This window comes from Anabrus simplex, chromosome 5 (assembly GCF_040414725.1).
Source record: "Anabrus simplex isolate iqAnaSimp1 chromosome 5, ASM4041472v1, whole genome shotgun sequence".
Lineage (NCBI taxonomy): Eukaryota > Metazoa > Arthropoda > Insecta > Orthoptera > Tettigoniidae > Anabrus > Anabrus simplex.
Window position 1 is genome coordinate 202,860,774 of NC_090269.1, and position 24,615 is coordinate 202,885,388.

At 41.3% G+C, this 24,615-nt stretch overlaps 1 protein-coding gene across 3 annotated transcripts in view; it reads left to right on the forward strand.

Moving 5' to 3' along the window:
* LOC136873916 (facilitated trehalose transporter Tret1-2 homolog) overlaps positions 1 to 24,615 on the forward strand; it is a 323,227-nt gene that overhangs the window by 232,448 nt on the left and 66,164 nt on the right. The window contains exon 1 of one of the 3 annotated variants that reach the window (XM_067147252.2): positions 4,524 to 4,706. The exons of the other annotated variants lie outside the window; for them this stretch is intronic. Within the exon in view, the coding sequence (XP_067003353.1) occupies positions 4,611 to 4,706 (96 nt within the window). The 5' untranslated portion in view covers positions 4,524 to 4,610. Of the gene's footprint in view, positions 1 to 4,523; positions 4,707 to 24,615 lie in introns of those variants that run through there. 3 annotated transcript variants of the gene reach the window in all.

Sequence of the window (24,615 nt, forward strand, 5' to 3'; positions counted from 1 at the left end):
CCACCTTCTCCTTCCCCTCCTCCCTCTCTTCTACTTTCCTCAACATCTGCCTCAACCGAATTCCTGGATAACATTCTACCCTGGTTCCCTTTCCTCCACACACTTTCCCCACGTGTCTAACGATGGAATCCCCCATGACCAGAGCCTCAACCCTACCCACCTCATTTGATCCCCTCCCCTCCTGGTCAGCCCTATCTTTCCTGATAGCTGCAGAAGCTACTTCCTCCTCCCTTTTCTCCTTCCCATGACCCTGTTCCACCTGTCTTTTCCTATCCTCTACTCTACATTTCCCTTTCCTACCTTTTCCCTTCCTCCTACTTCCACGCATCTCAGCAACAGTTCCCTGTCCCTCATCTTCCCTCTGTTGTTCTACCTGGAGTGACTCGTACCGATTTCGCACAGACACCTGTCCTGAATTCTGATCCTGAATAGACCCCTTGGCCTGCAATCTCCTTCCCCTTAGAACATTAGACCACCTGTCTTCTACAACTCCTCCCTCTCCTTCCCCTCCCTCTTGTACACCTACTGTAACCTGTACAATGTTTGAGGGAGTCCTATCTTCCTTCCTGTCTTCTGTGAGAATCCTAATTATCTCCCTCAAACTTTCCAACTCCTCCCTCATACCCCTCAATGCCTCACCACACCCACAATAAGTACACTCACGCTCCTTAGCCATTCTTTACGGGGGAAAAATTTTAAATTAAAAAAAAATAACTTATTTGCAAAAAAAAATGAACGGAGGGATATATTGTCTGGGATAGTACACAACAATAAGGTAATTAATATACGACTACACTACAATACTACTTAGTCGTGCTCTATTATTTTTTATTTTTTTTTATCCTACAACCCCTAACAGGATAAAAGCTGCTGTTAATTACTGAATATCGAAAGTAATACACAAGAACTACACAATTCCAAACTGCAATTAAGCCTATTCTAATTTCAACAATATTTTAGTAAGAGTTTCTACGGATACCTCTACCACACCAGTACTACACGAATATTTTACAATAATAAAATAAGCACACTAAATTCTAATAGGATATTACTCGTATACTACTGTACAGTACACTACAGTAATTTTTAAACTACTTTCAGACGTATCGTAATTACGATACCGGTACCGTACCGTATGTCACTACTAAGCACAACAGAAATGAAATTTGCAAGAACTACTGTACTCAAAGATTACCAACGAAGCTAAATGGTTAGACAAATTATTATTAGTATTACGGTCTAATAGATATACACGAAAGATACGGCACTATCTAAATGTACTGTATCTATACTACAATGTATCTACACTACACTACACTGCGTTTGGTTAAAAGCTTAAGTATCAAAAGGATTGCCGTACACGAAGAAAAAACACGAATATAACTGGCAAGATACTATCTAATATATTATACCTTATCTTCACTACAATTCTACTGAAATGTGGTTATGTGATTATTACAGCTGGTGGATTACTATTATTTTCCCTACTCCACGGGACGGAGAAAAAAAAAAAATGAAAAAAATAAAAAAAAAATTTTTCCACGATCCTATCTCTCGTCCTGCCTACTCGACATCCCTTGACAAACGCTTATACCATTCCAATGCCGATTCCCAACTGGGAATACATCCGCGGTACAACCTGCCTGTCATAAAAGGCGACTGAAAATGGGAAACCCCCAGGATAGTGAAGATTATATATATATATTGCTATTTGCTTTACGTCGCACCGACACAGATAGGTCTTATGGCGACGATGGGACAGGAAAGGCCGAGGAATGGGAAGGAAGCGACCGTGGCCTTAATTAAGGTACAGCCCCAGCATTTGCCTGGTGTGAAAATGGGAGACCACGGAAAACCATCTTCAGGGCTGCCGACAGTGAGGTTCGAACCCACTATCTCCCGGATGCGAGCTCACAGCTGCGCGCTCCTAACCGCACGGCTAACTCGCCCGGTGATTATTGTTTTAAGAGCAGGTACAGCTGGGCAACCATCCTCTCTTGACACTATTCAGAGGGAAAGGAGAAAGAGGTGGATCCTTCGAAACATGACGGTATCGGCCAAAAGAAAGGGAACTGCCACGAAAGGTGTGACTCCCTTGGAATCGCAAACCTAATGCCGTCGGGGTTGGAAGAGAACAAGAGCTGACCAAGGATGATCGGGCAGGAAAAATAAAAGCTATGAGCCTGATCAGTGGAGACGACTTTGAGGCGAGTATGTCAATAAACAGGTGAAATATGTTTTCTGAGCGTTAGGTAGCTTCCTTCTTATCAATGAGTATTTCATTCTCTCGATCAGCACTGGAGAGGTAGGCTTATCGCACTCAGGGGATACGTGGGTTCGAACCCCTCCCTCATCCGTCCTCGTAATGGCCTTCGATTCCAGGCAAACTTCGTATATGCCTTACCTTCCTCATCCTCACTATCCCATGTCACTGGCTTCTCACTAAGACGACTATGGTTTGAATTGGGATTTTTAAAGGTAAAGTCACATTCATGTGGAGTCTAGTAAATTAGGGAGAATCGCGATCAGGATCACGCTACCAACAATCATATAAAGTTACAATCTTGCTAGCAATAATGTCTAACATATCTCCCCGCTTATTTGTACTAGTCTCCTTCTGACATTGTTCGATCTCTTTTGGGCAGCTTATTTTCTCTTCCGACGCCCACATTATTTTGTGATGCACAGAGATACATTCATTTTCACATCTTTCACGCTGCTTCTGCAGCCCATGTCCTGATTCTCTGAGGGAATAGATCTCCTAAGTCTCCCACGATTAATACTGAGAAGGGTCCTAGTACGGCCGTAACATTCGCCAGAATTTGGCATTGTTTCTATTTTCTTGTGATAGTCTGTTCGCTTTCATTTCTTCCTATGTTGTAAACTGAGGGGGAACTTGTTATCTCTCCACCATTGCCTCAAAAAACAGCCAAAGAATACACTGATTACTTCGTATTAAATAAGGAACAGGAGATTTAAGTTAATGAACAACCATACCCATCATATGCAGATAAACACAGTTAAAAAAAGGAGAAAGCTGTCTCAATAACGTATTAAGTTGTTCATTAATTTAGTTCGCTACGCTCAAGGGGTTAGTATAACTGCTTCCTACCCAATTTTGGGTTCCATCTCAGACTCTATGAAATGGAAATGGCGTATGGCTTTTAGTACCGGGAGTGTCCGAGGACAAGTTCGGCTCACCAGGTGCAGGTCTTTTGATTTGACACCCGTAGGCGACTTGCGCGTCGTGATGAGGATGAACTGATGATGAAGACGATACATACACCCAGCCCCTATGCCAGAGAAATTAGCCAATTAAGGTTAAAATTCCCGACCCTGCCGGGAATCGAACCCGAGACCCCTGTGACCAAAGGCCAGCATGCTAACCATTTAGCCATGGAGCGGGACTCAGACTCTATCACGACTTTAGACTGGTTTGAGGACCTGGGATGAAATGCTCTCAGTCTCGAGAAAACAAATGAAAAGTGCGTTGAAATTTCCTCTCTAGGCCACACAAGAAGTGTTTCTCCAGGGTTTCCACACGTTCAATTCCAGTGAATGTCAGGAATGAAGCTGACCTATTGCTAGCCTTAACACAAATCTCTTAGACCAGCAAGTTATATTTTTTTTACAGTTTGTTTTACGTTATACCGACACTGACAGGTCTTATGATGACACTGGGATGGAGAAGGCCTAGAAGTAGGAAGGAAGTGGTCGTGGCCTTAATTAAGGCACAGCCTGGTGTGAAAATGGGAAACCACGGAAAACCACCTTCAGGGCTGCTGACAGTGGAGGTTCGAACCCACTAACTCCCGGATGCAAGCTCACAGCTGCGTGCCCCTACCGCTCGGCCAACTCACCCGGTGAATTTAATTTTACATTAGAGAGAAAACATACAAGTGAACATGTAGAAGGTATATTGTGTACTTTCTAAGCAAAATTACAATTAACTTAATTTACAATAGAGCAAAGCCGTCTTTGTATAGGTCATGAGATCCCTTGTGGGAATGAAGGGCAAAAGTCTTCACTACTTTTAACCTCGGCTGTAAGTGGTATAGAGGGGTCAGTTCTATGTCGGGCCACCTTTGCCTTCAGGAATTAATCTGGCACTTGTTTCTTGTATGAGCTGAGTGAACACCAGTGTCTCCCCAGAAGAAAAAGTTATTTTGCAAATTGTTCGAACCCACGTCGTTTAACTGCTTTAACCTCCCCTCCTTCGAGAATCCCGTGAGAATTTTCGGTCACCTTGAGGGTTGCGGGCTGCCTATACGTGAATGTGCGGTTTCCTAGGCTTTCCAGTTTTTGAGATAGTTTTGTCTGAACAGAGGAGCTGGTTGGTACTCGTACATGTATGAGATGATTACATTCCTCCGTAGATACGTTCATGCTCACCTAGATGAACACAGAAACTCCCTGCTCTTAGCGGCTAATATCGATGTCATTTCCAACGAAGAATGTTTTGCATGAACGTACTCTGGCGGATTTAGAGAGCGGAGCGATCCAGTTGTGATCATTGGGCTGTGCAAATGTCGCAAGAGTGGGGTTTTAACTCAGCGCGGCAGCCACGTAGCGCTGAGCTACCTGCAGTTCAAGTTTAACCCGGCTAGTCAATGAGGCTGTTCCGATCACCAGCAGAACCCTCGGAGAAGGATGCGATTCTTGGAGACAGTAAACGCAAGGAGGAACAGACCGTCTTCCACAACCAGGTATGAGAACAATACTTCTTACACACTTCAGAACGGTACCTACTTTTTAAGACTTATTTGTACGATAGCAGGATTGTGGGCTCATAAATTCACTGTTCAGTTTTATATCACTTGTTTAAACAGGACACATGTGGAATACTGCTGACGTTATCAATTCCTAGAGTCTATTATTGTTAAACAAGAATAAACCTCCAGGGAAGGCTTCACAGATTCGAGAAAGAGAACGCTTTAAACTGTCCTATGACGAAAACTATCATTAATCATTCAAACTCTTTATGCTGATGGCAGTGGTGATTGTTGTCATAAAGGGCAAATTGGCGAGCTTATCAGTCCCTTACAACATTAATCGCGGGAGAAAGAGGATGAGTTAAGACCACTCAAAGAATGAGGGTATCTGAAAAAAAAAAAAAGGGAAGAAGCATGGAAGGCTAAGTTTGTGGGACTTGAGAACAATCTTTTTGATACCTTCTTTATTAGAATGTAATAATAATAATAATAATAATAATAATAATAATAATAATAATGAATGCCTTTGCTGGCGAAATGTAGTGTTTACAGTGCAGTATGTCTTCTGGTATGGGCTAGAATGAATTTGTTACTTTCATTGACCTGTCTCAGTGTCATCCTTGGCTTTGACAATATGAAGGTGACCGAGGTATGAGCGATGCTACTAATACCATTCCTTATGCAGCCAATCCCTGTTATGAATGGTGTGAACATATCACTCATAGGGTTTGTTGGTGCATGCATTTCAATGGGCTTGGCAGAGTGATATGTAATAGCAACTCCTGGCTCGGTGAGGAAAGCAACGGGAAACTACCTCACCCCTCATTTCCCTAGTATGCCTCTTCAGTGACGCCTAGGCTACCTATGAGAGCTGTTAGCGGAACCGTGAAGGATCAAACCAGCCTTCGGGCTGAATACTCAACATACATACATACATACATACATACATACATACATACATACATACATACATACATACATACATACATACATACAATAATAATAATAATAATAATAATAATAATAATAATAATAATAATAATAATAATAATACAATAATAACTGAAGAAAGCAACGGCAAACTACCTCGCTCATCATCTTGCCTAGTAATCCTCACGTTGCACCACTTTCACGTCTTTAGTTTCCTTATAAACACATAACCTTCGTTGGTACTATCAGAGGATTCAACCAGCCTGCGGCTGATTACCTAACAGACACCATGTGTGTACATATTATTCTTACAGCAAATCGGACACCTAGAATTGTTCGCAGGTACTTTATTAGTATTTTTCTATACTAATTATAATGAATAATAAAGTAAACTCGCGTCCTCGTTCGAGGTCGTACAATTCTTCAGGCACACCCCAATGAAGGTAAGCTGCTTATACCATGTTAACCACATATTGGCCCTCCTGCCGGTCTTAAATCACTGGCAGTACGAGAAATCGAACCCGCGCCTTCGAAGACGGCAGCTAATAGTGCTAACCGTTATGGTACGGAGGCAGACTTTACAAAGCAATGTTTACTACTACGGTAAAGTAAGGTAATTTGGTGATAATATTTTAGATTATAGCAACGTAAAGGGGAAAATACATTATTTATTTCCTTTAAATTCCAAGTATCATATAGAACAGAACATGTTTTTTTTTGGTAGTGGCTTTACGTCACACCGACACAGATAGGTTTTATGACGACGATGGGATAGGAAAGGCCGAAGATTTGGAAGGAAGCGGCCATGGTCTTAATTAAGGGACAGCCCCAGCATTTGCCTGGTGTAAAAATGGGAAACCACGGAAAACCAGGGCTGCTGAGAGTAGGATTCGAACCCACTGTCACTCGGATGCAAGCTCACAGCCGCATGCCCCTAACCGCATGGCCAACTCGCCCGGTGAACAGAACATCAGCTATAGGTTTTGATCAGGAATGTTTTCTTGCAATTACTTTATCTTGAATTATATGATTTTGAGCAACTCAGTTGAGTCAGGTTATTTGGTGATACAGGTAATTTGGTGATAGTAGCAAGGTAATTTGATGATAATTATTTTAGAACACTTTTTACTTTCAAGAGTTGTATAACTACATTTCATAGGAATTTTCATCTTACGATGAGTCTTCACAACACACGTGACACACATACACGATCATGTCGTCAACGGTATCTTGCGACTGGCAATCTTCATGCATAGTATGTATACAAATCAAATCAAAACCTCTTTATTTGCAAATGAGGTGTCTACCTCGGTGGCATATGGTACACTAAAATACATTATTGTCAAGCAATAAATATTAAATTAACATACATACATACATACATACATTATCATTATAGACTGTTATGCCTTTCAGCGTTCAGTCTGCAAGCCTCTGAGAATTTACTAAACGTCGCCACAATCCTCGATTTGCAACTAGTGTTGTGGCCTCATTTAGTTCTATACCTCTTATCTTTAAATCGTTAGAAACCGAGTCTAACCATCGTCGTCTTGGCCTCCCTCTACTTCTCTTACCCTCCATAACAGAGTCCATTATTCTCCTAGGTAACCTGTCCTCCTCCATTCGCCTCACATGACCCCACCACCGAAGCCGGTTTATGCGTACAGCTTCATCCATCGAGTTCATTCCTAAATTAGCCTTTATCTCCTCATTCCGAGTACCCTCCTCCCATTGTTCCCACCTGTTTGTACCAGCAATCATTCTCGCTACTTTCATGTCTGTTACTTCTAACTTATGAATAAGATATCCTGAGTCCACCCAGCTTTCGCTCCCGTAAAGCAAAGTTGGTCTGAAAACAGACCGATGTAAAGATAGTTTCGTCTGGGAGCTGACTTCCTTCTTACAGAATACTGCTGATCGCAACTGCGAGCTCACTGCATTTGCTTTACTACACCTTGATTCAATCTCTCTTACTATATTACCATCCTGGGAGAATACACAACCTAAATACTTGAAATTATCGACCTGTTCTAGCTTTGTATCACCAATCTGACATTCGATTCTGTTGAATTTCTTACCTACTGACATCAATTTAGTCTTCGAGAGGCTAATTTTCATACCATACTCATTGCACCTATTTTCAAGTTCCAAGATATTAGACTGCAGGCTTTCGGCACAGTCTGCCATTAAGAACAAGTCGTCAGCATAGGCCAAACTGCTTACTACATTTCCACCTAACTGAATCCCTCTCTGCCATTTTATACCTTTCAGCAGATGATCCATGTAAACTACAAACAGCAAAGGTGAAAGATTACAGCCTTGTCTAACTCCTGTAAGTACTCTGAACCAAGAACTCATTCTACCATCAATTCTCACTGAAGCCAAATTGTCAACATAAATGCCTTTGATTGATTGTAATAATCTACCTTTAATTCCATAGTCCCCCAGTATGGCGAACATCTTTTCCCTCGGTACCCTGTCATATGCTTTCTCTAGATCTACGAAACATAAACACAGCTGCCTATTCCTCTCGTAGCATTTTTCAATTACCTGGCGCATACTGAAAATCTGATCCTGACAGCCTTCTGTGGTCTGAAACCACACTGGTTTTCATCCAACTTCCTCTCAACGACTGATCGCACCCTCCCTTCCAGGATGCCAGTGAATACTTTGCCTGATATACTAATCAATGACATACCTCGATAGTTGTTGCAATCCTTCCTGTTCCCTTGCTTATAGATAGGTGCAATTACTGCTTTTGTCCAATCTGAAGGTACCTTACCAACACTCCACGCTAATTTACTACTCTATCAAGCCATTTCATCCCTGCCTTCCCACTGTACTTCACCATTTCAGGTCTAATTTCATCTATTCCTGCTGCCTTATGACAATGGAGTTTATTTACTATCCTTTCCACTTCCTCAAGCATAATTTCACCAACATCGTTTTCCTCCTCCCCATGAGCTTGGCTGTTTGCATCACCACCAGGATGATTTCCTTTTACATTGAGTAGATGTTCAAAATATTCCCTCCACCTCTCCAGTGATTCTCTGGGATCTATTATGAGTTCACCTGAATTACTCAAAACACTGTTCATTTCCTTTTTCCCTCCCTTCCTAAGATTCTTTATTACTGTCCAGAAAGGTTTCCCTGCTGCTTGACATAGCCTTTCCAGGTTATTACCAAAATCTTCCCATGACTTCTTTTTGGATTCAACAACTATTTGTTTCGCTCTGTTTCTTTCATCTACGTACCAATCCCTGTCTGCCTCGGCCCTTGTTTGGAGCCATTTCTGATAAGCCTTCTTTTTACGTTTACAGGCTGCTCTCACTTCATCATTCCACCAAGATGTTCGCCTTTTCCCATCTTTACACACAGTTGCTCCTAGGCATTCCCTTGCTGTTTCTATTACAGCATCCCTGTATGCCACCCATTCACTTTCTATATCCTGAACCTGCTTACTGTCTACTGTTCGAAACTTCTCACTAATCATATCCATGTACTTCTGTCTAATTTCCTCGTCCTGGAGACTTTCTACCCTTATTCGTTTGCAGACAGATTTCACTTTCTCTACCCTAGGCCTAGAGATACTTAGTTCACTACAGATCAGATAGTGGTCTGTATCATCGAAAAATCCGCGAAAAACTCGTACATTCCTAACAGATTTCCTGAATTCAAAGTCTGTTAAGATATAGTCTATTATGGATCTGGTACCCCTAGCCTCCCATGTGTAGCGGTGAATAGCCTTATGCTTGAAGAATGTATTCGTAACAGCTAAACCCATACTAGCACAGAAGTCCAGCAAACGCTTCCCATTAGCTTCCATATCTTCCCCACATTTACCAATCACCCTTTCGTACCCTTCAGTTCTATTCCCAACTCTCGCATTGAAATCGCCCATTAGCACCATTCTATCTTTGCTGTTGACCCTGACCACGATGTCACTCAATGCTTCATAAAACTTGTCAACCTCATCCTCATCGGCACCCTCACATGGTGAATACACGGACACAATTCTTGTCCTAATTCTTCCCACTGACAAATCTACCCATATCATTCGCTCATTTACGTGCCTAACAGAAACTATGTTGCGTGCGATGGTATTCCTGATAAAGAGCCCTACCCCAGACTCTGCCCTTCTCTTTCTAACACCCGTCCAGTACACTTTATAATCTCCTATCTCTTCCTCATTATCTCCCCTTACTCGAATATCACTTACTCCTAGCACATCCAGATGCATCCTCTTTGCTGACTCAGCCATTTCTACCTTATTTCTTCCATAATCCCCATTAATATTGATAGTTCCCCATCGAATTCCATTTCGTTCGCCAAGTTGTTTCCAAGGAGTCCCTCGCCTGTCAAATGGGAGTGGGACTCCATTACTCCCATAGGACCGAGGCTTGCTTAAAGTGTTCTGAGCTCGGTAAATTCATGAAGCAGGATGCTGCCTTACTTGCACATAGTCCAAGTGAGGATCTCTCCTCTAACGGGTTATGGACCACCGGTGAATTGTATAGTCCTAGCCGCCTGAGCACAAGGAGGGCCACGATTCAGAATATGTCCGAGATACCCACTCCCATTCCATAGCAACTGGTATCCCGACTCTCAGGACCATCTACTAGGCCACTCAGCCGTTGCCCATGGTTCACGAACTAGGACGTGACTACAGTAACCCACAAACAACAAGAGAAGAAAATTCTCCTGTAAAACAATATTATACAATTTACGCTAACAATTTTTTCTATTAAACACACAGACACACAGCTCATCCTTAATAAATTTATATAGTTTACAAAATTCTACTTATAATATCTCCTGTACTATTTAAAAATATAGTCAACTGATATACAGTATGTGGAATTACTTCAAATGATACTATACAGCTGGTATAAGATTAAACTTTACATTGCATTTATTTACTTTTTTGTTACCCATTCTGGAACCTAAGTAGCATAACGAACTGCTGCGTCTTAACCAGAGCCCCTTTTGCCACCACTTTTCAGAGTTCCTGAAGGGCCTTCACAGCTACCGTAGCGGTCCCAGGGCCCTCGAAGTCCCCACTGTACTTCACCCCTACAAGCAGTCCCCTACTTTGGCTGTTCAAATTCCTTAGACCAGAGGATGGAATTAATTTATTCACACACATTTTTATTTACATTAACCTGCACTGGTCGAATGCCCTGTAACATTTCATTTATTTTCTCTCTTGCTGTTTATTCTCTTCTTGAATATCTGTACAGATTTTGGAAAAGGATCAAACACTACCCCTGGTAAACTGTTCCACTCCTTCACATCCTTCCCAATGAATGAAAATTTTCCCCAGTCGCTTCTGCTAAAATTCCTTCTAATTTTATATTTGTGGTCAGTCCTGCCGATATAATTATTTTCCAACTGAAGCCTCTCACGGATATCTCCCCATGCTTCTTCTCCTGTATAGGCTCTATATAATCCTATAAGTCTAGTTTTCTCCCTTCTCTTACCTAAAGTTTCCCACCCAAGTTCCTTTAACATTTCTGATACACTACTCTTTCTCCTGAAATCCCCTGTTACAAATCTTGCTGCTTTCCTCGGCACACTATCTATTTCTTTTATTAGGTATTCTTGGTGAGGATCCCAAACACTGTTTGCTTATTCCAATAATGGACGAACCACACTTAAGTAACTTTTCCCTTTCAATTCTTTGTTGCATCCTTTAAGTAGCCTCATTATGACATGTAACGATCTGTATGCTTTCCCAACAATGTCATCTACATGGCCCTTCCAGTGCAAATTACTTTCAAATCTCACACCTAAGTATTTGCACTTGCCATCTTTTGGGATAACTACCTCATCCAAAGTATATTCAAATTCAGTTTTAAAACTCCTGTTTGTAAATGTTGTAACAGTTGATTTGCCTCCATTAACCTCCATATTATTCTCTTCAACCCATTGTTGGATACTCTCAAGGTCCCTTTGTAATTCTGAACAATCCTCAATGTTATTTATTTCCCTATAAACAATTATGTCATCTACATACCATCTTATTTTTAATGTGATAGTATTCCCTAAATCATTTACGTATATTAAGAAAAGTAGCGGACCGATTATACTACCCTGTGCAATTCCCTTCCAAACTTTCTCTTCCTGCGATACATTATTTCCTACTTTGATTTTCTGAACCCTTGAATTTAGAAATGTTTTTATCCAACGTGCAACCCTTACGTCCAATCCTATTCCCTCCAATTGCTTTAATAATATTCCATGTTCCACTCTATCAAAGGCTTTGGAAAGATCTGTGGCTATGCAATCTAACTGGCCTCCTGAATCCAATTGATCTGATATGTCCTGCTGAAATCCCACCAGTTGTGCCTCACAAGAAAATTTCTTTCTAAATCCATACTGGCTCCTCATGAACCAATTTTTATCATCACATATTCCTCTGATGTACTTTGATATTAAACTCTGCAGTATTTTACAAACTATCTTGGCCAGAGCTGCACTGAGGCCACTTTGCCTCAGTTTTGCGTTTTGAATCATTAGAATACGATCCTTTGGATATGACACATATCAAATCATCATCTAACTTTACACCCGAAGGTCCAGGAATCAGTAAGTCAACATCAGCCTTGCAAGGTCTTTCCTCGTACTGTCGCTGCTCGGGAGGGATGTGGCCCTTCGCGGAAGAGTCTCTTCTGCTTTTTTGAGAGTCTTTCACGTCTTAGTTCACTGGAAAGCTGAAGGAAGTGCTCAACATTGGTATTTGAGTCTGCAGATTCACTTCTTTCTGAGAAAGGTCTCTCAGTTATGAGAGATGAGGCAATAGGTGCAGAAGAGATAACATTTTGGTTAAGTCAATATTGCAGCCTTTCTAAATCCACCTGTTATGTTGGCATGGGAGAAACTTGAAATAGATGCAGGACTGGACAATGAACGGAAATTAAACTGGTTTGGTTTATCGTTGGGATGATTTCGCATGTAATCCAAGTTTGAGTAAGATTCCTTCTGCAATACTCTTTCTTCACTGTTTTGGAACCATCGTCTGAGACGCCCACGGAACACGTTTGAATTTTGAGGCTCGGTGCACTGTCATTTTACTTTCAGTCACTAATCTAGCAGCTCCACTAAGTCTGCACTGTTGTACTGCTTATGCATTATCATCTTGTCCAGACTTTCGTTTAATGTTGGGTTTTTTCGGCATTTCACCGTAAGGTAATTTGGAGAGAGTCTATTTTATGATGATGAAATTTGATAATTTTCAATACCTACAACTGAAATATACATAAAATTCTTGTTCCTTCAGACATTCAATGAACTAAACTGGAAATAGAAAATAACATCATTATGGGTAACCATCAGCTGTGTGGAAACTGCTTAAATTTTTCGGCATTATCTTAAGATTTGTGCCGAAAATAACTATGGCATTCAACTTTTGTCTCAATGCAAAAAATAACTAACTTTTTTTAGGAACAGTTTGACACCAATACTAACTAAAACAAACGATATATTGCCACAGTTTACTTCACTTAAATAGCATACTGCATTTAATAAATCTGCACTTGCCAAATCACTACAGCAGAGTGTTACAAAATCTCATACCTCAGTAAGTGAAAGGGTCCAAGGATTATACCTGAGCTCGGGACAAAGGAAAAACCCAGGATACCCAGCTGACAACAGACGAGCTCAAAAATAAAACAGATTTTGTGGTGGCATTCCTTTAAAACATTATCATCAAATTACCTGTATCACCAAGCAACCTTACTTCACCCTACATGAATATGACCCTGTACTTCTGTCGCAATCGCCCATGTTTATCAGTAAATTAGCCCAATCAGAAACGTGTTGCCGTGTATGTTTGATAGTAAGCTCGTCACAAGAAGCCTACGGTTGGTTAATAAGTACTATGCCCATTATTATCCATGCCATGTGACTGATATTTCTTCGATTCTAATGTCGTAAATAATGTCTGTTAGGAAATATAATTTAAGGCGAAGGTCTTGTAACTTAAGTTGTCCTTTTATCTCATTAAATATTTAGTTATGGTTTCATGTCAAATCAAATTCATAGCACTAGAACCCTAACGGGTCTTGGTCTACCAACTGACCATTGCTCAGCCCAAAGGCCTGCAGATTACGAGGTGATACGTCGTCAGCGAGATTAGTCATCTCGGTCGTTATTCTTGGATATCTAAACCGGGGTATGTACTTTACCATCATGGCGAGTTCGACCCTTCGACCTCTGAGTTCAGGGGTGGGCACGCTACCACAGAGCCAACAGGAGACTGCGGCTTCGAGACTTTTGATGAACGTCAAATGGTATTATGTTCGGCGGATGCAGAGAGGATCTCGGCCCACAAGTAGCCACGGCTGGTCCATGGTCCAATAGCACTGCACTCCGACCGGCCAACTAAGTAGAGGAGGGATGGTCACGGCTCTGCCGTGGCTCTACGCCTCTACATTCGGGAGACGGGACAGGGCTGGACTCACGGCTGGCCCCAACCGTCGGCTGTCGTGAAAATGGTTTTCCGTGGTTTTCCATTTTCCTGCACTAGGGTGAATGCCAGGACAGTTCCTAGTATAGGTCACGGCCGCCAACCCCCTCACCTTCTCCGTGCATCTCCTTCACCGTAACAAATGTCCGGCTCCATGGCTAAATGGTTAGCGCGCTGGCCTTTGGTTACAGGGGTCCCGGGTTCGATTCCCGGCAGGGTCGGGAATTTTAACCATAATTGGTTAATTCCGCTGAAACAGAGGCTGGGTATATGTGTCGTCTTCATCATCATTTCATCCTCATCACGACGTGCAGGTCGCCTACGGGAGTCAATTCAAAAGACCTGCACCCGGCGAGCCGAACTTGTCCTCAGACACTCCCGGCACTAAAAGCCATATGCCATTTCATTTACCGTAACAAATCTCCCGACCTGAGAGAAGGCGTTACCGACTAAGAGTCCTGCCTTCCCCTTCAGGGGAGGAATGAAAACGATTTTAGTTGTAGGCCTAGTATAAATAATATATACTCAGATCTGGAGCGGCGATAAGGTTCAGTCTAAGTTTGGTATTGCTTGCATTTACTTATGTCAAGTTCATTTCCTTCATCCTTGCAATCTCATATCGCTTTGTCAACTAATCATCTTCAAAGCTGGGCTGAGTGCTCAGGTAGTAAGAGTGTTGACTTTCCGAGTCCTAGACGACGAGTTCGATTCCATCTCGGTCTGGTGGTATTTGAAAGTGCTTAAATACCCGTAACAATATCTGTACATTTACCGTCACATAAAATAACTCATAAAAAATTGCTGGTACCTCAGAGTTCAGATCTTTTTTGCTAGAAACATATTCCAACTAAAAAATTGTATTTTACTTCATGTTTCTCCTACATTTTTCTATTAGTTGACGTACATGAACTATTTATTCAGACAACCGACAGGGCTAGACCTTACTTTGAGAAATCGTCCTTTAAAAGACGGTTTTATAAATGTATGTGTCCAACTCTTGTTTCTTTTCTCTACGGAATCGGGTATGAAGTGAAATGTAGTTTTTTACAACCGGATGCCCCCTGACGTCAACTTCATCAGAGAAGTTAATGGGATGACATGAATGGATAGTAGGAAGCGAGAGGGAGAGGCACATAGCCTACTCCTGTCGAATATCACCAAGAGGTCTGCGTCATATGAACACTGCGGAAATGTTTGGAATTTAATCGAGGATTTTGGCACGCAATCGGGTGATTAGAAATTGTATAACACTACCTCTCCTACCTTGGCGGCCAGCATTCTGATGATGAAATTATTTTGACCAACGGGACTCGAATCCGCTAACCACGGTGTCAGACCATATAGATTGACGCCTTAGCTATCATGAGCATCAGGAGGCTAGTTTTTTTAGATGATTTTATTGCATACTACTACTACTACTACTACTACTACTACTAATAATAATAATAATAATAATAATAATAATAATAATAATAATAATAACGTAAATAAATTAATTAATACTGGATTAAAGCCACTATATATATATATTTGATGAAGCCGAACTTTCAGCCAAATTGCATTGGCCTTCATTAGGGCATGTGAAGTTCTGCCTCCGACAGTGAGCAAAGACAATCGAAGGAACGTAGAAGTCAAGGTTTCAAACCTCTTTTATTTATGTAAAGTTCTAAATTTGGTGGTTTAAATGTAGAATTTCGGCAAGTCTGAGGACTCTGTTCTATTCCCTACTGGGGAACATGTAAACTAAGGGAACAAAGAGTGATTACCCTCTCTTGATTCCCATTGAATCTGGAATGGGGTGACTAAGATTTCTAAACCTCAACATTTCTTAACACTATTTTGGCATTTACTCTTACCTATTTAGCCCACTTAGGGTTTTTTTTATGAGGAGGGCAAGAGTTTAGCCTCCTATTCTTTTGCTTACAGGCCAGTCTTGTTCAAACTGCAGAAGTCATGACCGTACTATCCATGGCCTACCCCACTAATTTATTGGACTCGAAGGATCGTCGCGCTGTGATTCACCGCCCTCTGTCGACAGTTTCTTGAGTGCGTCTCGCTGTGCCATGGTGGCGTTATGCATGTATTTCTGCAGTACAGGTCTCCATGTATTTGATAATTTGAAGCCGTCTTCCCTGTTGATGTTATTTGGGCGCAGCTCTATCTCTATGGTTTCCCTTACCAGTCGAGCATAGAAGTCTTTTACAGGCGCGATGACCTTCGCCTGGTTAAAGAGGATTTCATAGTCTGTACTGTAGAAATGTTCTGCTATGGCAGACTGGCTCATGGCATTCTCCGTGGAGGATGAAAGAGCGACATTCTTTACCGACCTGATGTGTTCTTTCACCCTGGTGCTGAAAAGCCTTTTCGTCATGCCAATATATGAGAAACTGTCGACAAAGGGCGGTGAATCACACGCGACTATTCTTGAATCCAATTAGTGGGGTAGGCTGTGGATAGTACCACGTTCCTCCGAATTTATTCGCTCACTGTTGGAGGCAGAACTTCACATGCCCTGATGAAGGCCAATGCAATTTGGCTGAAAGCTCGACTTCATTAAATAAATGTATATAGTGGCTTGAATCCAGTATTCATTTATTTCTTTGCGTTAATACAATTAGCCACGAAAACCTACGTTCATTAAATAATAATTTTCAACTTCTTTCATATATATGCAGTGCGCACTCAGGAACTGAAATACTTTTGTGAATTTGTTGATGTAAATTACCTGCAGCTTTTAAATCATTCTAAGACTACGTGGTTAACATTGTATCCAGCAGTTGAAAGAATCCTGCAATTGTTCCCAGCTCTGAAATCCTACTTTCTTTCTCAGGGTAGGAAGTCAGTGCCTTCATCAATTAGAAACTTCCTTGAAAATGACTTTTCAGAGCTCTATATTTTGCTTCTTTCCTCAACCATGCACATTTTTCACTATAAAATTTTGTCACGTGAGAAAGAACATAATTCAGTTGTAGAAGTGCTTGAACTATTAGAATCTGTCCAATCTTCATTGAAAGGCAGACTTGAAGGTCAATTCATTCCCCTTAAAGTCAGACAGATGTTAAATACATTTTCAGAAGATGGCTTGGATAAAGAATGCAAAGTGTTTATGGAGAATTTATCTTGTTTCTATGAAACCTGCACTGAGTACTTGGATAAATGGATGCATCCTATAGAGGAATTCAAGTGTTTCAAATGGTTGAAACTTCAGAACATTAAAGACCTCAGCTTTGACGATATTGTACCATGTATTCCGTACTTACAGTCAAAAGGTGTAGAAATAGATGATTCAAAATTATTCGACCAGTTCTTCAACGTAAGGGCTTATTCTAAAACTTCAACTTTGGATAAAGATACAACACTAGAACAACAATGGTCTGTTTTTTTTAAATAAGTACCAGAACATTGAGGTATTTTCTGAACTTTTGAACATTTGCCAGTTTTTCTTTGCCATACCAGGCAGCAATGCCTCCACTGAACGTGTGTTTTCATTCATAAATGCTCAATAGACAAAGGAAAGGAATCGTTTGTTGGTAGAATCAGTGAAAGGAATGTTACTTGTGAACTTCAATTTCAAAGATGTGTCGTGTGAAGAATTTTATAAATATGTACTTCAAGAAAATAACTCGCGTCTTCTTTCAAAAGTAGGTTCTGTTGAAAAATACCGCTTCAAGAAAATGAACTGCAGCAAGGACTGATCATTAAGTAAGGTATTTCCTTTTGTAAAAAGTTGTGTATGTATAATTTTGTTATCGACTGAAATTGTCAGGCATTTTTCTTAAATGTCCTGCTTTTTGCTAAGCAATGTCCTACATTTGGAAATTTTCAGTTGGTAACCCTATGCACGACCGACTGTATGACCCTCGTTCTTACACACCAAAGTTCAGAAACTGCTTCTACTATGTATCTACAAGCGTATGCATAATTTTATTCCATTATAAAATAGTATAATGTTATAAGAAAAAAATAACACTGATATTATGCAACTATTTTGCAAAATGCTGTTTGTTTGGGGTGTCGACCTATGTAGATATCTTGCCCCTCCTGGCACCATATGTGAGGAAACGGCGTGTATTATGTAATGGCGGAAGTGTAATGTGTTGAATGTGAAGAAAGGAATGTTAAGGACGACACAAACACCCAGCCCCCAAGCCAGGGGAATTAATAATTACAATCAAAAACCCTTGACCCGGCCGGGAATCGAACCCGGGGCCACCGGATGACAGGCGGACACATTTTCCTCTACACCGCGGAGCCGGACTTATGCAAATTGTTCCAAATCTAATATTTATTGTGTGTATATCGGAACGATAACACAGTGAAAATAATAACCTGAACAAGGCTCGAACTCGCAAACTTCGAATCATTAAGCGAGCTTTTTATCGCTGTACGTCGAGAAGCAGATATCGAACGACTCCTCTTTAACACCACAGTTCAGCACAGTTCAGTGCTTCTACTGCGCATCTAAAAGCGTATGCACCGTGTAACAGCAGCGAGACCCGAAGTGGACCTTAAAATATATCCACTATTCATGCAGGGGTGGAGCGTGGTATTGTTGCAAGGTTGCACAACTCCCAATAATTTTACATTTCATTTGTCGTCTTTTCTTCGAATGTTATAGTTTAATAAACCTAACATGAATTCGAAAACACGTTAAAACTAACCTTCTTCGTTCGTTCGCTGTACTAATGCTTCGTAATGGACCAACAAACGCTGCTGGCTTCGAATCAGTCTCAGGGGGGTTGCTTTCCTACGGCAACTCCCTAGCGGACGTCGCGGCGCTATGTACCTCAGCAAGGACGAGCCTAAGCCTGCATAGCATCAGGTAACATGCTCGCCAGTATCGGTCTCAGGGAGTTGCACGAGATTAGCAAGTCCCCTGCCGAGAAATAGTTCGAAATGTCCCCGTTAGATTGCGCTACTCTGCGGAGATTAATTCATTCCTCCTTTCCTCTCACAAAGGTAATTCATTTCCATTGTTTAAATTTACAAATTTCATTTATGTTGCACCGACGCAGATAGGTCTTACGGCGACGATGGGATAGGAAAGGGCTAGGAGTTGGAAGGAAGCGACCGTGGCTTTAATTAAGGCACAGCCACAGCATAGGCCTGGTGTGAAAATGGGAAACCGCGGGAAACCATCTTCAGGGCTTCCGACAGTGGTGTTCGAAGCCACTATACCCCGAATGCAAACTCACAGCTACGCGACCCTAACCGCACGGCCAACTTGCTGGGTAATTTCTTTTCCACGCCACACCAGACCACCCACAATATTACCAACAGCTTGCTTCAATGAAAAAACAGGACGGCAAATTTTCAATTCAAGTGAGGCAAAAGTAACTGTGCCAGGCTGAGTGGCCCAGACGGTTGAGGCGCTGGCCTTCTGACCCCAACGTGGCAGGTTCAATCCTGGCTCAGTTCGGTGGTATTTGAAGGTGCTCAAATACGTCAGCCTCGTGTCAGTAGATTTACTGGTATGTAAAATAACTCCGGCACCTCGGCGTCTCCGATAACAGTAAAAAAGTCGTTAGTGGGACGTAAAGCCAATAACATTATTATTATTAAGAGTAAATAATAATAATAATAATAATAATAATAATAATAATAATAACATAATTAGCCTCTTGTTTCCTGGGTTGTAATTGCCAGATATATTACAGTTTTAGTAGGAATGTAGTTCATTACTTGAGGTGCCTAGTATCAAACATGGACAAAAGCCATTTTGCTAATTTTTCAGTAGAGCCACATTTTTGTTTCTCTATGTTAAACCCCCGTTATATGTGTGAAAAATGTTTGTTTCATATTTCCAGTCCTATGAACAAGAAAATCATGGTCGACACTTAGGAATTTCAGTCTAAGTCAATGTAAAACACGTTCAAATATGACGATGTCCATTTCTGAAACCGAGATTGGCTTTTGTCCATTTTTGATACAAACATCCATGTAATTGTCTACTTTTGAAACGAACTATCCCAATATTTGGAAAAAAGTTGCAGTATGACACGGAAGTAAACTTTCATTTTAAAAGAAATATAATTAAAATATGAAAGAAATAAGGCTATTCTTATTCTTTGTTGACATTTTAAACATTCATTTCAGTTCTTGCTTCACTGTATTTCTGGGCAAATAACCTCTGGTTCATCACAAGGGTCTTCAAAACAATCACATTCATAAATAATCATTAACAGCTTGTTCATTTTCACTACAAATGTTCTTATTGATGACTTCGATATACCACTTAAGAGAGGCATTAATTTCCAATTTTTACCGAAGTGCTTTCCTAGTAATATGTCAACTTTGCGGGTTTACATTCATGCCAATATCAGTAGGTAAAGGATTCATTAACATTAGACTTACCTGTCATGCTTTCGTGGTCTTACGCTTAATACCTGTTTCCAAACAGTAGCCTACCTCACCTTTAACTACAACATTGCCTCTTTTCGTGCTCCTGAGTATAATTCTTTTACACTGTGAAATATTGAAATGAAGTTGACTGGCAGATTTCAGACAAATCTGTGCTTGTTCTTTCCAATTCAGTGGTTCCAAGGTTTGTCCAATCACTTTCACTGTGCCGTACATTTTGAACACCTCAAGATATTCATCAGGACTTACTATGGTCGTCATCTTATTAAGGTCTTTCTCAATGAGTCCAAAAATCCTATCTGGAGGCAAATATGAGTGTCCAGTAACTGGAAATATCAGTTTTAATTTGTCAACAGAGGATACGTTGTCCATACGTTGTAAGCCACTTTGCACACATCACCAACATATTACTGTTCTTATTTTGGCCGGCGCAGCCATCAGCAATCAACTTGACTGAAGTGAAGTCTTGTAAATCATTAGATCGTAACTCATTGACAACCGCTGATGCTATTTCGTTTGATGATTTCTTTCCCTCATTCTCCAGCCACGTATAAACAGACACATAATCAGGGCGCAGTTTGCTTTGAGATGTGCCTATTACAACAGACAGATTGTAACAGTAGAGTTGCCTGGAATAAAAAGCCGACTGATCACTTAATTTTGGCAAAACGAGGTTCTTTTGGCAATCATAGGACATTAAAATACAGTCCTCCTCTTTTTTCCTTAAGATGTCGATAAAAATTCTCTGGTCGCCATGACAGTTTGATGTCAATTGTAGCAATATGATTGGCTGAAGCGTTCATGTCCGTTTTTGATACAAACTACGTCTGGAGGTGTCCGATTAGGAAAGAAACTGCATACTTCTATGTTAAAAAATACGTACAAATATTCGTTTATGAAAGACACGGACCACTAATTCAGAAAGGGCATTAAAAATGCTATAAGAATCAATCCTTAACTCAATTTTGATATAGGTGGCGCATGTCCATGTTTGATATTAGGCACCTCACTTAACGATAATAGTTTCTTGTTATTTCTGTAAGCTATAAAAATGTGACACTGAAAATGTTGGTGCAACATCCAGCTTCAGATACCACCAGCCACCACTGTGTTCATGTGCAGCCACTTCTGACAACTGTACGTACGCCATTCACGGTAATGTTCTCATTGAAAGGAGTAGAATTTGTTTGTCTTTCCCAATAATCAGCGATAAAAAGGAATTCATTTACCCTGACATACGGATTCAGTACGTTTTCTAAAAACACGTGAAAAAATTGTGGACCTTAATTTCCCGGTTTCGAAGCTGTTACATAGTTGTTCATATATTCGTCTAATAATAGGACCAGCCTTATTTTAACACGCGATCAAAAATATCGTTTTGGTTCTTGCAAATATAAAATCACAAATGGTAATAGCTTGCCTGTAATGCTATACTCGGCGGTGTAAGAACGTATCATTTTATAGATGTACCGATATCCACTTCAACAATTGTATCCTTTTAGGTGTTAGGAGTATGTCTTGCATTTGCTCTATATTCACGACCAGTGTGATCCGAATTAATCATATAAGCTAAATTAATATTCTGGAATGTGTGAAGTAACACATTTCTGAAACATTTCCACAGAATTTAAAGATTCTTGATAATATGTGTTTTCTTTAGATTTCGCATAGAGTGTCACTTTGCGCTGCCTTATTCTGAGGAATTTTTAAAAGTATTTCAGACACTGATAATCTAAATTCAAATTATAAAAACTATGAAGCTGCCGCTAAAAGCCTTCGTTGGAGAAGGGTTCGTGTGACTGGTATTTTTTTTCTTGCTTCCACAAATCGTTTGAAGGTACCCTATGTCCAATTTGTCTAGTCGTGTTTCACCGCTTTTAACATCATTTTAATATCATTTTCACATTGTTCCTTTCGTTTCAGAAAATTTCCACCATATTTCTGCAATGCGTTTATACTCCAATTAGGGTGTAGTTTTGCAAGATTTACTACTTATATTTTGCGTTTAAAGGCACCTTAGCATATTTCGGCGTTCTTCTTCTTCTTTATTCGTGTCAGAAGTATTATGTCATTAGATGTTGCTGGAGAACTTACTGTGGCGGATGATCCATCGTCAGAACACAGGTGTTCTTCGTCAGTTGGTATAATTCTTCCCATTCATAACAATAAAACTTTTCTATCGTTTAAATCCATCCAGTTTTAAGTTCATGGCCTAAATGCTTGGATTTTTAACATTAATTCATTGTTGTTAGGCTCTTCTTCAATTCACTTCGTAACATATGTATAAAAGTTTGTACAACATCCATTATTCCCTGTTTACACATTGATAACATTCACTGACTTGTTTTGAACGTGAACTCGCACTGGAATTGCCACTCATGGCTTTGTGACCAATATGCCAATTAAATCGCTCAGTTCGAAAATGAAACATGTGGAATATTTGCCATTTTATTGTTGTTGTTGTTGTTGTTGTTTTAAGTCAAACGTTTTTCTTTTCCTTTCGACACTTTATTTAGTTGGGCAACGTAACATACACTGACTTAGCAAATGTCATGGGCTACTCACCTAATAGCCTCTGGCCCTGCGAACTGCAGTGAGACGCCGTGGAAGTGAGTCGACAAGTCCCTGGTAGTCCTCTGGACGCAGCTGACACCAAATCGTTTTGCAGAGCGGCCGCCAATGCTGGTCTGTTCGTGGGTGCAGGATCCATGGCACGGAGCCTGCGTTCCAGGACATCCCAGATATACTCGATAGGGTTCAGATCGGGGCTCCTGGGTGGCCTTGGCAGTCATTGGACCTCCGCTGCATGTTCCTGGAACCATTCCCGGGCGACGTGGGAGCGATGTGGCGGTGCGTTATCATCTTGAAACACCGTAGAACCGTCTGGGCGCTGGAAGGCCAGAAATGGGTGGAGATGGTCTCCGAGCAGCTCAACATACCGCGTACCATTCAAAGTCTCTTCCAGAACAACTAGGGGACCCATTCCATACCAGGAAAACGCACCCCAGACCATAACAGAGACAACAGCACCCTGGACCACACCTTCGAGGCAGGCGGGATCCATCGCTTCATGTGGTCTGCGCCATATACGGTGCCTCCCATCGGCATGGCGCAGTTGAAATCGTGATTCGTCCGACCATATCACATTACGCCATTGTTCCAGTGTCCATCCCTGGTGACTGGCGACAAATGCGCATCGTTGTGCCCGATGACGTTGGGTTAACAGTGGCACCCGTGCACGGCGCCGGCTCCCATGCCCCATAGAACCCATGCTCCTACGGATTGTCCACTGGGAGACGTGTCTAGCACGGCCTGTGTTGAATTGAGCCGTGATTTGGTGCACGGTTGCCCGTCTGTCACTATTGACAATCCGTCCCAGATTGTCGCCGGTCACGGTCATCGAGGGTGGCTGGACGGTCGGTCGTTTGTCTGTTGTGGACGGTGACACCCGCATTCAACCATTCACGATACATCTTGGATACGGTTGATCGTGTGAAGCCGAATTCCCGCACCACTTCCGAAATCGCACTTCCCATCCGTCGGGCACCGACCATTATACCCCGTTCGAACTGTGTCAGCTCACGCCAACGTTCCATGTTACACCTGACACATGCACAGCCACTGCTCACAAGGTCTCTTATACAACTGCCGCTGGCACAGGGGGCGTGTAGTGCGCAGACAACACACCTGCGCATCAGTGCTCCGCTATCCCATGACATTTGCTCAGTCAGTGTACATGATACCTCCTTCTTGTGCTAAATGGAGCTCGGCTGCAGTCGTTTGGTTCGAAAACGTCACATATGCGTTAGATGTTACTTTTACAAACCAAACTCAGCTCCAACTCCAACACAACATTGCGCCACATTCAAGCTACCGAGGTAATAACTGATTGTAGGCCTCCATTGTAGCAGTCGCTGTTGCTTCGAAGCCTGGTTCTGATATGGTCTTGTGATTATTTTATTGCAATTACCTTTTTATAATCGGTAATGTGAAATGCCATCGAGTAGTGAGGATGAATGTGAAACTGTGACCCCCACACACACACATAAAAGAGAGAGAAAAAGAGAAGTTATGAATAATGATCAATACATACACAATATTGGCTTTTTGTTGTTGTTTAAAGGGGCCTAACATCTAGGTCATCGA